Raw genomic sequence first — 12,589 nt, forward strand, 5'->3', positions numbered from 1 at the left:
AACCACTCCTGAATCATTTTCTTTTTTGCTTTGTGGCAGGATGCATTATCCTGCTGAAAGAGGCCACTGCCATCAGAAAGTACTGTTTCCAAAGAAGGGGCATGGGCTCCAACAATGCTTAGGTACTGTATGTGGTACAAATCAAAGTAACATCCACATAATGGCCAGCACTCAAGGTTTTCCAGAAGAGTATTACCCAGAGCGTCATACTGCCTCTGCCGACTTGTCTTCTTCCCACAGCGCATTCTAGTGTTCTATGTTCCCCATGTTAGTGAATCACAAACCATCAAGAGATGTAAAAGAACATGTGATAAATCAAGCCAGGCCGCCTTCCTCCTTCCAGTTGTCAAGCCATCACAATGGCCCTTGTCAAAGTTGCTCAAATCTGTCAATTTGCCCATTTCCTTGCTTCCAACACTTTTAGGACTAAATGTCACTTGCTGCCTAATATATTTTACTGACAGGTGCCATGATAACGAGACAATTTGTTCTATTCAATTCACTTGTGGCTGATCAGAGAATACATGAGTGACTGATGATCGTGAGAAATCATTAACAAAAGGTGAGGCCACAAGCCGACAGCCTTGGCTTTAAAAGCAATCTCTGTGATCCTATAGACACACAGCCTCTCATGGCCTGTGGCTTCCTCATTTTGTCCACTTTTTTGTGGTGAGAAGTTACAGTTAAACTATTTATAAAACATTAGTAAGAATATGAATAATAATAAATAACTGATAAAAAGAAGCCACTGCTGTATTACTTTTAGAACAGGGAGATGAAGAGAAAGGGAGACGCCGTTCGTTTTACCAGTAACTGTCTGTAGGCCCACAACAAAACAAAGAAACAGATAAAGCAATTTGACAACTGAGCGGAAAAATGTCTCCTTCTTCCTCTGGTTTGTTTTGGGGCCCTTGGCATTGAGAAAGTTTGTTGTTGTTGTTTTTTATCATTGAGTTAAGGCCTGAACAGCATGCCCGCTGTTATCTTTACTGAAATGAATAAGTAATGAGGAAACCATGCATTAATAATAGCCAAATTGCAAACATGATCCATGACAATGAGGATACTGGAAAAACAGGAATTTGATACAGAACAGAACTAAAACTACCTTTTAGTAGTTGCCTTTAGGTTCGGGTCAGAAAGTTAGCTTTAAAGCACTTAGAAATGTCATCCCGTGTTACTGCGTTTCGTTTGGAGGACTTGTTGAATGCACCCTTACAGCTACACCATAGACCATAGAATCATTCTATGGTCCAAGACCCAGTTTCTGCTTTTACCTTTTTTCTTCACCAACAGTTTTTCTTTTTTTTTTTCTTATTGCACAGTTGCTGTATATGCCTTGTCATCAATGCACAGTCAAGAGACACTGTGATAATATAAATGGCAAGATGTTCCTGTAGCAGCCATAGTTCCTAAAACACTCAAAGCGCCAACACAATTCATGCAAAGAATGGCAATTTGGCAACACACTACCTACACTAAACCTAGTGTAGTCTACATACACCAGAGGGGACTTAGCCTGGGAGGCAGCGTAACTACCCTTGCCCACAAGCTGTTGGTCTGGAGTCACTTGGAGGCTTTATGTGGTGATAGACTAAAGAGTTATAGCACGTAGTCATACACTTCATCTGAGCACTGAGGAGTGGAATTTGTTTACAATAAAATGCTTCTGACTGGTTGTAGAACGATCCAATTGCATGCAGAGGTATTTCTTTCTAGGTCTCAGTTGAAACATTCCCCATAATGAAAATCCAAATGGGGAGTTATCAGACTCATATTCTGATAAGAATTAAGTGTGGCTACACCAGGATGGACTGGAATAGCAGGTAGACTGCAAGTGTTTATAGTAAAAAAGAGACACATATAAAAGCATGGGAAATTATAAAAAAAAAAAAAAAAAAAAGTCATTCTCGTTTATGGAGCTTTTTCTAATAAGAAGCAACCTTTTGAAATCAGAAGGGGTGCTGGGGTTCGTTTGTTTGTGTTAAAGACAGAGGTGACTCTCTTCCTGAGTGGATCCTGCCAGTGTGGCTTTCATGAGAAAAATAGTGAAGACCACTGTTGTCAGCCCTGATCCCTGATGTCAGACATGCATTACAGTGAGTGTCATGTGAATGAGGTAAAGTCACAGTCCTGTCAAATTGGTTGGTCATCATAGAAGAAGAGTTGCTTCATTGATCCTAATACCTCTTCTTTGTCAGTGTTCTGGAGGAGTTCACATACTTTATCATGTGAAACACGAATGGAAAAACTTCTTTTTGCAGGAATGTCAACTCTTCATGATAGAACAAGGGACTCAGGGATCGCTGAGGAGCGATGTTGTTATTGACTACCAGAAGCTGCATAAAGCAGACATGTTTGTTTCCTCTGACTTAAGGAGGAATGTCAACATGATTGCAATACACTATGATTTGTCATAAATTAGACCCACTATATCCTGTACCCCTTCATCACACTGTTGATTGTGAAAATCCTACGCTACGTGAAAACAAGACAACCAGAGTGATCCACAACCAGCGAAGTAAAGCTCATTAGTTTCCCTCCGTGGCGGTACGTGAGGCAGTGTGAGCTGAATCCTCAGACACCTGTCAGAAAGTTGCGTAGTTCATTTGAAGTTTGCTTTTGTTTTCACTCTTCCTCTCTCGCTGTGCCGTTGCAGTGGCATGTTGACGGGTTTATCTGTAGGATTGGAGGCTGATGAGGCGCACGTTGGTGTGTTTGGACTTCCTGATTAGTTGACACAAAATAGGGAGACTGTGGCGTGTGGTGAAAAGATTCCACGCTGTCACGAGATATGCACCTGCTCCGGTCTAAATTATCTCTCTCTCTCTGTCTCTCTCTCTCTCTCTCTCTCTCTCTGTCTCTCTCTGTGAATGTCTGCAGCCTTCAGATTGTGACAGAAATATCAATACCATGTTTCCTACATCAGAAAAAACATAATTATTGGTAAATGTGTCTAAATATGCCAATCAGTAAGTGTCTGTAGTAGGAACTTGAGCTCTAAATACATTCCTTCTTGTATTGTTACATGATAGTAGAGTCTTTTTATTTCTACAAGATATATTTTGCAGGTAAATTATGAAAAGACAGAGGATTTGCTCTCTGCTAATTTTTCTTTTGACACGTGCTGGAACAAATTTCTCTTCAAACTGATAATGCTAATAAGGTCCCACTGCTCAGTTTTCCCTCCATTTCCCTCACCGGCTTAACCTGCCACCAGAAAATAAAAGAGGATGGCTGCATCCATTATTACGGGGGAGTGTGACACGTGAATCCAAGCTTGGGAGAGCAGCCATTGCCAGTGAATCCATTGGTTGAGTACTTTCAGGATGACTAATGGTCTCATCCCTCAACCAAATGATACCTTGTCAGCGATCCGTCATTCCGCTTTGTCCTCAGAAACATGATCATAAGAGTAAGTTTGAAAGATTTAGTGGGAAAATTACATCACGAGCAATCGCTTTCTGTAGGGCGTAATAAATGATGCAATCCGAGATGTAGGAGATTTTAAGGAGCACCTGGCACAGCTGCGGCATTGCTCCTTTTCCACGTGAACGGTTGAGGGCTTGTGAGGGTTGACTTTTTTTTCTTTTTCTTTTTTTTTTTATCTATGTGCAGTTGAGTTGCAGGCTTTGAGTTTCCATGCTCTCTTCCCCTCTCTCTCTCTCTCTATCTATGTAGGGCAGCCCATGGATCAGCTGACATCCCCATCCTCCCACATACCCACACAATCTTGTTAAAGCATGCAGTTAATCTGAAGAGGAAAAGGACTCTCTTCACAAGCGAGCGGCGCTTTCATCACCCTATTGTATTGCCCACGTCACATTGTCGCGCAAATAGCGGATTCTCCCAAAACTCAGGTGCTCGGGACAAAGCTGCGCCCTCATGTTGGCTCCGTGTGATGTCTTATGCCTGGTGGTGACTTTGTAAACTCTGCATTATCGAGCACCCTAGGAGCAGAGGCGGTGTTGTGTAGCTCACATGGGACTCTCTATTATTATTTTCTCTCTTAAAAGTTGGCTCCACCACCAATGATTTAGACTAAAGTGCTGCCACACAGGAAATACAGTAGTGTTCTCAAGAAAATGCTTCAGAAGTAGCCTAAAGTCATCGTTTTACTAAAGCTTGCTCATAATCTGTGGATTTTGTAGTCTAGCACGGGGAGCGGAGGGAAGAGAACACACGTGCAGTATGCTGTCTTTATTTCTTCCCTGGCTCAGTTTTGTGTGTCTGCCGATCATCAGAAGCTTGTTGGAAACAAAGAGCATCAATTCATTCAGAGCCTCAGCTCCTATCTTCATCTTGCAGGCCAGGTGAAGTGCAGCAATTTGCTGGACAGAGATACGGGACGGTGCTAGAAAGGCCTCTGATTGAATTGCCACTCGCTGCCAAACACAGTGTGAGAGACACTGAGTGAGAGGGTCATCCACAAATGCAGGGGACGGCCTCTTCCCAGCCTCCGTTCCAGAGAGGAGGGGTATTGCCTGGACGGAGGGAGCGGCGGGATCGTGCTGCGGCTTCTTGTCCCCACTATGAAGTTGCTCGAAGATTTGCTCGGCCCTTGTCTTCTCTTCGAGAGTCTCTCGCCTCTGTGGGCCGCGAAGAAACATCTCAAAAGCGCCTTCCATCTCTCAGAAGAGAGGGAAAATCATGGCAAACTTAAACAACTCCCACGTAATCACGAATTTGCTTTTTCAGACATTACAAAAAATGCGCTGAGCTCTCACTTCAGGCTTCAATGGGCTGATTGTGTGGTAGAGCAAAATGAACCTTGAAAATGGAAGCAAACCCAGTCACTCTCCTCCTGCTTGTTATACTTTATGAGGTGCATCCAGATTGACTTCACCTGACTGTTAATTACCGCCTTAAATGTGACCATATCTTCCTTTTATCACAAGTATATCTACCTCTTTGTATCAGAGAGAGACATTTAGAAGATTATCATCATATAATCTAAGAAATGCTGAAGGATCAGTCCATCCAGTGTGCTGCTGCGTGCCTGTCTGACAGTTTTTCCCTATATGTAAGTGGCGTGCATGTTACAGTCAAATAAACGCTGTATATCTGTAGTGGGCCTCAGTTGACTTGGTAACACTGCCATCTCATGGTGGCCAGAGTAAAACAAACAGCACAAACAGTTTTTGAGAAATATCTTTATTAGAAAGGGTTCATTAACTAAAATAGACATGTGATCACTTGCTTAAACTGGCTATTCATATCATGTAACCCTCATCAGCACCTTCATTCTGTTAAACATGCAAACACAGCATAATGAAATCCCATGCTAATGAAAACAAATCTGTTAAACTGTAATGCACCAGCCTGCTTATTATCAGGTTTCATTATCTGGTTTCAGCGGCCCTCGTCATTCCTCCATATATTAAAGGAATTAGCAGTTCATGTTAAACAGAAAATCCTGTGACTGAAACGCCCCCCTTTTTTGAAAGGTTTTATCACAGGGAGGTGCATAAATTAATCTCTGATCTGTTCAGTGGAGACATGTTTTCTTCTCTTGAGGTCTATTTCTAGTCCCTGAACCTCCAGAGAGCCGAGACTGTCTCTGAACCAGGCTGAGGTACAAGGCATGGCAGCTGGGTTCAACCTTTCGTGCGGTGTGTGAAAGCCATTCCCTCCCCTTGAGGGCCAAAGTCATGCCTCATGGCATTTTGAGCCTTTCTTTACCTGGCCTCCACTCTGATCTTCCTCCCTCTTGTTTCCTCTCTCCGTGTCTATATGACAGATATGCTCTTCACAGCACTCCTCTTTACCCATGTCCTCTTTTACCTCTTCCACCACATTGTTCTCCTCGGATTGACACTGAAACACCAGAGCAGCACACCTCCCCAACCCTGTTTCCCCTTCCTGCTGCTCACACTGCACCACAAAGATTCTGTAAAGCTCCAAAAGGACGATGAGGATATTTTTGCAGGTGAAGAAAATCATGAGCTGGTTAAGTACCTCTTCTTGCACCATGAGGTAGATCCGGTAAAGCAGAAACGGGCCGTCCTGGAGTCCCACGGTGAGCAGCAAGCTCCACACTTCACTGGAGCAGCAGGAGGTGAATGAAGGTGGTGCTCCAGCACAGCAGAAGACACCAGCCATGCTCCTCTGGAGAGTCTCACCCTTTGGGGGTCGTGTCTGGGTGAGAACCAGGGGAAACTGCATGAGCGCCCAGGAGAAGAGGGCCAGGCCAATGATGACAACCACCTGGTTGGATTTGACCTCTGGTTCCTTGAAGGTATCGAAGATATCCAAGATGTCAGCGCCCAGTCCTACATACATCATGAGGAGCTGTGAGAGCTGGTCACGTGACATGTCCCCCTTGGGCATTAGCCAGCGACCCAGGACCAACACTATAAGCATGGTCTGCTCCAGGCCAGCCACCCAGTCCTCTGGGTCCACCTCTGCGATGTCCTGAGTGAAGGAAACAACAGACTCTAATCTCACTGAAATTGTTCGTTAATGTTTAGTGCCAGATCAACCCTTTAGTTTCTTAGTTCTGTTCTTTTCTTTTCAATAAAGATATAACAATGAAAAAACTATAATATATAATCAATAAAACACAATGGCCATTATCCTTTCAACAAGGTATCTCCTCCCTGTTCTCGGTATGACTTTGATGTCTTGTGATTCAGCTTCTCCCTGTGCCAAGGTTCAGTGAGTTTACTCTGACAGCACCTCTCGACACACGAAACACAAAGTCTTCAAGTTTCCAAAGCTGCCACCCAGCCTCGAGTACAGCAGAGGGGCAAAAAATCTCCCAAATCCTACATGAAAGAGACTGCACTAAAACCGTCCCAGAAGGGAGAGATCTGAGTGTTTTTCAAACAGGAGCCTATCTGGACTTCATCTCTATGTGTCTATTATGCATTCCCTGCAACTAATAGTTTATCCACCCCCTTGCTAGATTTAAAATCTTATCTGATATCAGGTGATGCTTTAATGTGGCTGCGTGGAGGGAGAGGTGCGAAGGGCAGTTTTTCCCCTACCGCTGCTATGGGGATGTGAGCCAGCAAATGAAGCTCATGGCCCGAGGAATTGTTGACGGGCAGCCTGGACTGTAGCAGGCTCAGCTCCAGAAACCAAATGGACGGGATGACAGTACTGAGGTAGAGGAAAACCATGGGGGAGAACCTAAAAGAGGACCACCAAAGGAGAGGGATGGAGGGGGGAGATAGGTGGGGGTAGGTTATTTTTAGATATATGCTTTTTTTGTCTTTATTGCCACTCTTTAAAGAAGAAAGAGTCCCTTTTTTCCCAAAAGAAGCATCCCATTTCAGACAGGCAATTATTCTCATCATATATGCAAATCCCACTTGACAGTGTAAAGCCTTCTCCACGAGGAGAGAACTTCAAAGTAAGACTCAGCGAGAAAGAGAGAGGCCTGAAGAAAGCTTGTGTCTGAGGATGTTCAGTCCTCATGTGCCGGAAAGTTACAGCTTTTGAACGAGACATAGCTCGGTGTGGGATGAGGTGTGATGCTAAACATTCATTTCCATTTGACGCTCGCTCAATAAAGGTTAACTTCATTTAATATTCACTCATTTATTTGCTGTTTATTTTAGCTGGTCAGAGCTGGCCCGTGCCAGCAAGAGACATTTTCTTCGTGACTGGATAGGATAAGCTGTGACAGGGATGTGACGGCAGGATCACAATATCAGCTCAGTGAAAGACAGAGCAATAACACCGCAGAGGAATAGATTTTGTTTTTGATAGACAGTGAAAGAGAGAAAGAGCCGCGGAGGATAAGAGAGAGTTTAGTGGCAGAGAATGTTCCAGGCCTTGCGCAAGCTGCCTCTCACGGCCACGGGCAGATGGGTTGTAAAGTGTTCGCACAGCTACAAGTTCAGGAGTTATTTATTCCCCGCGCTGTGCAGGTTTACAAAGTCTGCCGGCGACGTCTCAATCCTCAAGTCACCCCTCTATAAAAATAAAAATCCTGTGAAGAGCATCTGGTTTATACTTGCTAATTTATCCCAACCAAAGCAGAGGAGGGAATTCTTTGATAAGTCAGATACTATTAAAGAGATACTTTGACGATCAAAGGTGTGGCTCCAGGGATTGCCTGCTGGTTGGTCAGTCTACCACTTTAGTCAAGTCTGAAATATCTCAGCAACTACTGGATTTTGTACTAGTATTTGTAATCTCCAGAGGATCAGCCCTACTCATGATCCTCTGATATTTTCCTCTAGAACTACCTGCAGTTAGTTTTTAAAAATACTTCAATACTTTGGTTTTCGACCAAATACCCAAGATGCTAAAGACAGGTCCAGCAGCCTCAGCTGTACTTTGTGTTTAGTGCTGATTAGATTACTTTTCAGCTTCACAAATTCTATATAAGGTAAAGATTCTCATCATATTATAACAATGCAATAAAATGCAATTAAATTATATATTATGAATGTTCCTTTTAGGCTTTAAAAGTAGAAATTGTGATTCCCTAAACATTGTTATTTAGTTGATTCACTCCTGTTGTGATCAGTCTAGCTGATGTTGTTAATGTGACCAGAATATTTCTTTCTATTTAGACTATAGACTATTGAGCTATCTTGTGTTTTACATAACCAGTAATCCTGTGGTGGACTCTAAGCACTTCCAAAAAGCAGGGGATCTACAGATCAATACCATACCTGACAGCCTTCCGTGTAAACACACAAAGGTGCTATTTGTCTTAGCAGGAAAGGCTCGGCCTAATTAGTGAGGCCTGCATTAGGAGAGGTCCTGCTTTTCTGCATGCTGGTTCACTGCTGTAGCTTACTGGGACACTCAAAGTCCATACTGTGAAAACTCCAAATATGGCGTGATTTAAAAAAGTTAACTTGCTGCTCGTTCTACCATGTGTAGACACAGTGTAACCGGGATCCGAGTTGTGTGGAGTGCAGTGGGAGGACCCACCGATAGAGGTAAGAGCTCCCATGAAAGCAGTTCAGTTCTACATCTGTGCAGGTCATAATACAACAGTTAGAGACGGTTACTTTAATCACATATAATGCATATTTCACTTTAATGAGTAGTATTTACATTAATGAGATAAAAAGGAAAAAGAACTACATAATTGGCTCTATGTCTATGTTTAAATTTTTGCCATCTTTACAAAATGATAGACTGAACTAATAGTGAAACTCCTGCTGTTGTTCCAGAACCATAAACACAAGTGCTTATGTGTTGTGTGGAGATACATAATTAGTCACTCTTGCTCATGGCAGGCACACATGTTCTTGTACTTGTTTATCTCCGTCCCTAACATTAGACACTTTAGAGACACGCACAAAGCTCTTAAACTTAATTCATACATTTGTTAAAGATCCAAACAGCCCAATCCTGACACGAACACAGTTTATTGTGTGAAATCTAATAATCATGTTAAATGTCTGTGTCCTGTGTGTGACAGAGCTACAGTAAGTAACCGTTACCATTTCCACTCTGCGTTGCGGGTACATTTCAGAGTGACAGCCATTTCCACGCCCAGCAGAGCCACGCCTGTCAGCAGCAGCCAATAGAGCGGCTCCTCTTTAACAGCCACCACGCGCCACACGGTCACCACTCCATGGACCGCAAACAGGAAGCGACTCAGCAAGGCCAACAAGATGTTCAGGAGACGACACATCACGCACCCCAGACAACCTGCACGGAAGATGGCTTTATTATGTGTCATTAGGTTTTATGTGAACCTCTGACAGTTAATGATGCTAATTAGCTGTATAACAATCAAACAGAAACAACGTACAGCGGTTATAAAGCAGCCCCATTATTAGATTGCTTGGCTTTGTCTTTCAGTGACTGAGCCATTAATATTGACTGATTCACGGTATGTCAGATGTGAGACATAATATTAAATGACTTGGGAAAATCCTATTTCTCTGCCATATTTGCTTTTCAACAGATCATTCTTGCAAGGCCGACGAAAGTTGAGGCTGATTCAGCATTCTGGCAAAAAGCTCAATACTATAAATCAAGACTATACAAGAGAAAGGTCAATGCGACTTAAAATGTGCCAAAAACTTTTGTAAACATAGTTTCAATAAATGTTTTAATGTAGATTTGAACCTAGTAAACTGTTGCTATTGTATTAATACAATAAAGAAAGGAAGACTTCAGACTTACATAAACAAAATATGAAAAAAACAAAATCACATAAGTGTGTGCCATCAAAACACATTATCAATAATTATGCCATGTTGTGTCCTTGCTGCCGATTAGTCCACAGGTTAAAATATCTTAGGCCCCGTCCACATGTACCAAAACGATCTTTTCCCCCTCCGTTTTCCCTGGCATCGTTTCAAGAATATTTGCGTACACACGGATCCTTCTCAACACGACTCAAGACGCTACTTCATATTCCAGGCCTATAGGTGGCGCTGTTTCAGTTTCAGAAATTCACCAAAAACGGAGAGGAAGCGGCGGAGCATGCGCATAAAGCTTGAGCGCTGTTTACAAATCGGCTTTAGAAGAAACCAAACTCAAGGAGAAATGATATTTTGCCCTGGTAACCCTAATAGGCTCAATATCTTCTCCAGCAGGAACACGAGCATGTAGTCCGCCATTGTTGTTGATGTTGTTATGAGACGTCTCGCGGGATATAAGAGGTGGAAGGCTGCTCGAGGGGTGTGGTGATGACATCATCGAAACGCACGTATGCGTTTTTCCCCGTCCACACGAAAACTCAAGAGCTGCGTTTGCGAATTTTTCACCCTGGGACCAGGTTTCAGAAAAGTGCGTTTTAAGGCAATGCGTTTACAGGATTCGTTGGACTATCGGCCAAAATGATGCAAAACATCTGCGTTTAGACCAAAAAGCATCTCCGTGTGGACGGGCCCTTAATGGGCTAGAGCTAGATAAATTTATCTCCAGTCAATATCATAGAAATCCTGAAGGCTTTGTACTGGTTTGCTAGGATTTGATCCCAGGATCTCTGCAGATTATTGCGATGGCTGGAAAGCGGTGCTAAAATGGGAGCACCCGATTTGTCTAGATATTAAGATGAAAACCATACAACCCTGTCTGACTCTGGACAAGGATTTTGGCTCCCTACAAATACTTCCTGTCAGTTTCTGCACCACCCATGCCTGATAACTGTATAAAAAAGGCACATTGCCAAAAGACAATCCCCACCAGCTCTATAAAAGGCGCAGAATTTGTGACTAGTTAATAGATCATTTACTAATGCTCTGCAGATATGGACCATTAATAAGGAAAGCTGTTCATTAATACAGGATCCCGAAGAGGATAAACTGAAGAGTTGAAAAGAAGAAACCAGATTTTTCACAATGTCGAAACTCAAAATTATTAAAGGTGATGTATATAAAAAGAAACAAATCCACATCACATAGATATATGAATATCTAAGTGGTGACAAAGCTCATCTTCTTGGAAAGCACTGCCAAACTGTCTTCCAATTCAGATTGAAAGCCTCTGTCTTCATCCCGCTCATACAAACTACTTTCCTTTAAATCCTTTTGACATTTAATTGAATTAGACATGAATTCTACTCGGGTCTCTGTGTAACTGCTATGCATCATAAACAGCCACAGTCTGCTGTGTTATTGTGCATATTAATAGATGTCGAACAGATTTCATGCAATATTTATTTTGCAGCTGCATGCAGTACAAACCTACAGTACTCCTCGTTGAGATCAGTCTCTTCTGTTTATTTCCCCAAAAGTTCTCAGATGCTGCCGTGGAGAGTACGACAAAACCTCAGCAGGCACACACAGTGACCTGCCCTCTGTCTGTCTGATTTTGCCTTTTAAATGGCAGTCACCTCCTAGACCCAGTGGAAGAGTAGACATGTCAGAGTGTGTGTGTATGTGCATTCAACGGGGAGTGACTACAGTTCAAGTCCAGTGGAGTATCAGTGAACAGTACTGTGATCCATAAGTGTAAATGTGTGTGTCTTGGTCCCCTTGGTGCCATCGTGGGAGATAAGGTTTCCTGCCCCTCGCGCCCACATCTTCATTGCCATCCGTCATGATGTCATCTCTTCTGGCCCAGAACAAAGTTATCTCCCTGGGAGAAACCAGCCTGCCGCGCTCCCTGTTAAAGAGCGCCCAGCCCTGCCCTGCTCCCACCCATGCCTGATAACAGCCTTGCTCCCTGGCCTCTGTGCACACAAAAACACGGAGCAACGAGAGGAAAAGGAGATGTTGATGGCCCCCTGAGCAATCACTGCAGGAGTGTGTGGGTATGTTGCTGCTGTTGCGTCAGAATGAGGATGCTGCGTGGGTCGATGCTGTCCAGGAACGTCAATCAATCCACTGAACCACTGAAGTAGAGTACAGACAGATATATATATATGTACATATATATTGAAAATATTGTTAAGATATTTTATACACTTAGAGTTTCTTTCTACCATCAGTATACATGTAATACTAAGTCTGTTTTCAAGCTCTGTTTTGGTCTCCACCAGCTCTTTTCCTGCTAAATAATCTCATACACTCTATCCACTGACTAGTGATTTTGTCAGTTTTACTTTTTAACTGACACTTTTTTAAAAGTTCCCTACTGTAGCGACAAAAAAGGTTGATGAGAGGGAAGTTGCAGACTGTAAAACCAAAACAATGAGCTGAAAGACGTTATAATACCAATC

The 12,589-nt window shown here is 42.9% G+C and overlaps 1 protein-coding gene across 1 annotated transcript; it reads right to left on the reverse strand.

The window, feature by feature from the left end:
• Positions 1–4,922: 4,922 nt before the first annotated feature.
• On the reverse strand, positions 4,923–9,750 carry LOC311493954 (transmembrane protein 26). Its single transcript, XM_084552776.1, has 3 exons — positions 9,414–9,750; positions 6,990–7,134; positions 4,923–6,414 (listed from the first exon to the last, which is right to left on the reverse strand). Exons 1-3 carry the CDS (start codon positions 9,653–9,655, stop codon positions 5,650–5,652), a joined length of 1,152 nt encoding a protein of 383 aa, XP_084408902.1. The 5' UTR covers positions 9,656–9,750; the 3' UTR covers positions 4,923–5,649.
• Between the last annotated feature and the right edge of the window lie 2,839 nt (positions 9,751–12,589).

The sequence above is a fragment of the Chelon labrosus genome, assembly GCF_963514085.1.
Source record: "Chelon labrosus genome assembly, chromosome: 10".
NCBI classification, from domain to species: Eukaryota; Metazoa; Chordata; class Actinopteri; order Mugiliformes; family Mugilidae; genus Chelon; species Chelon labrosus.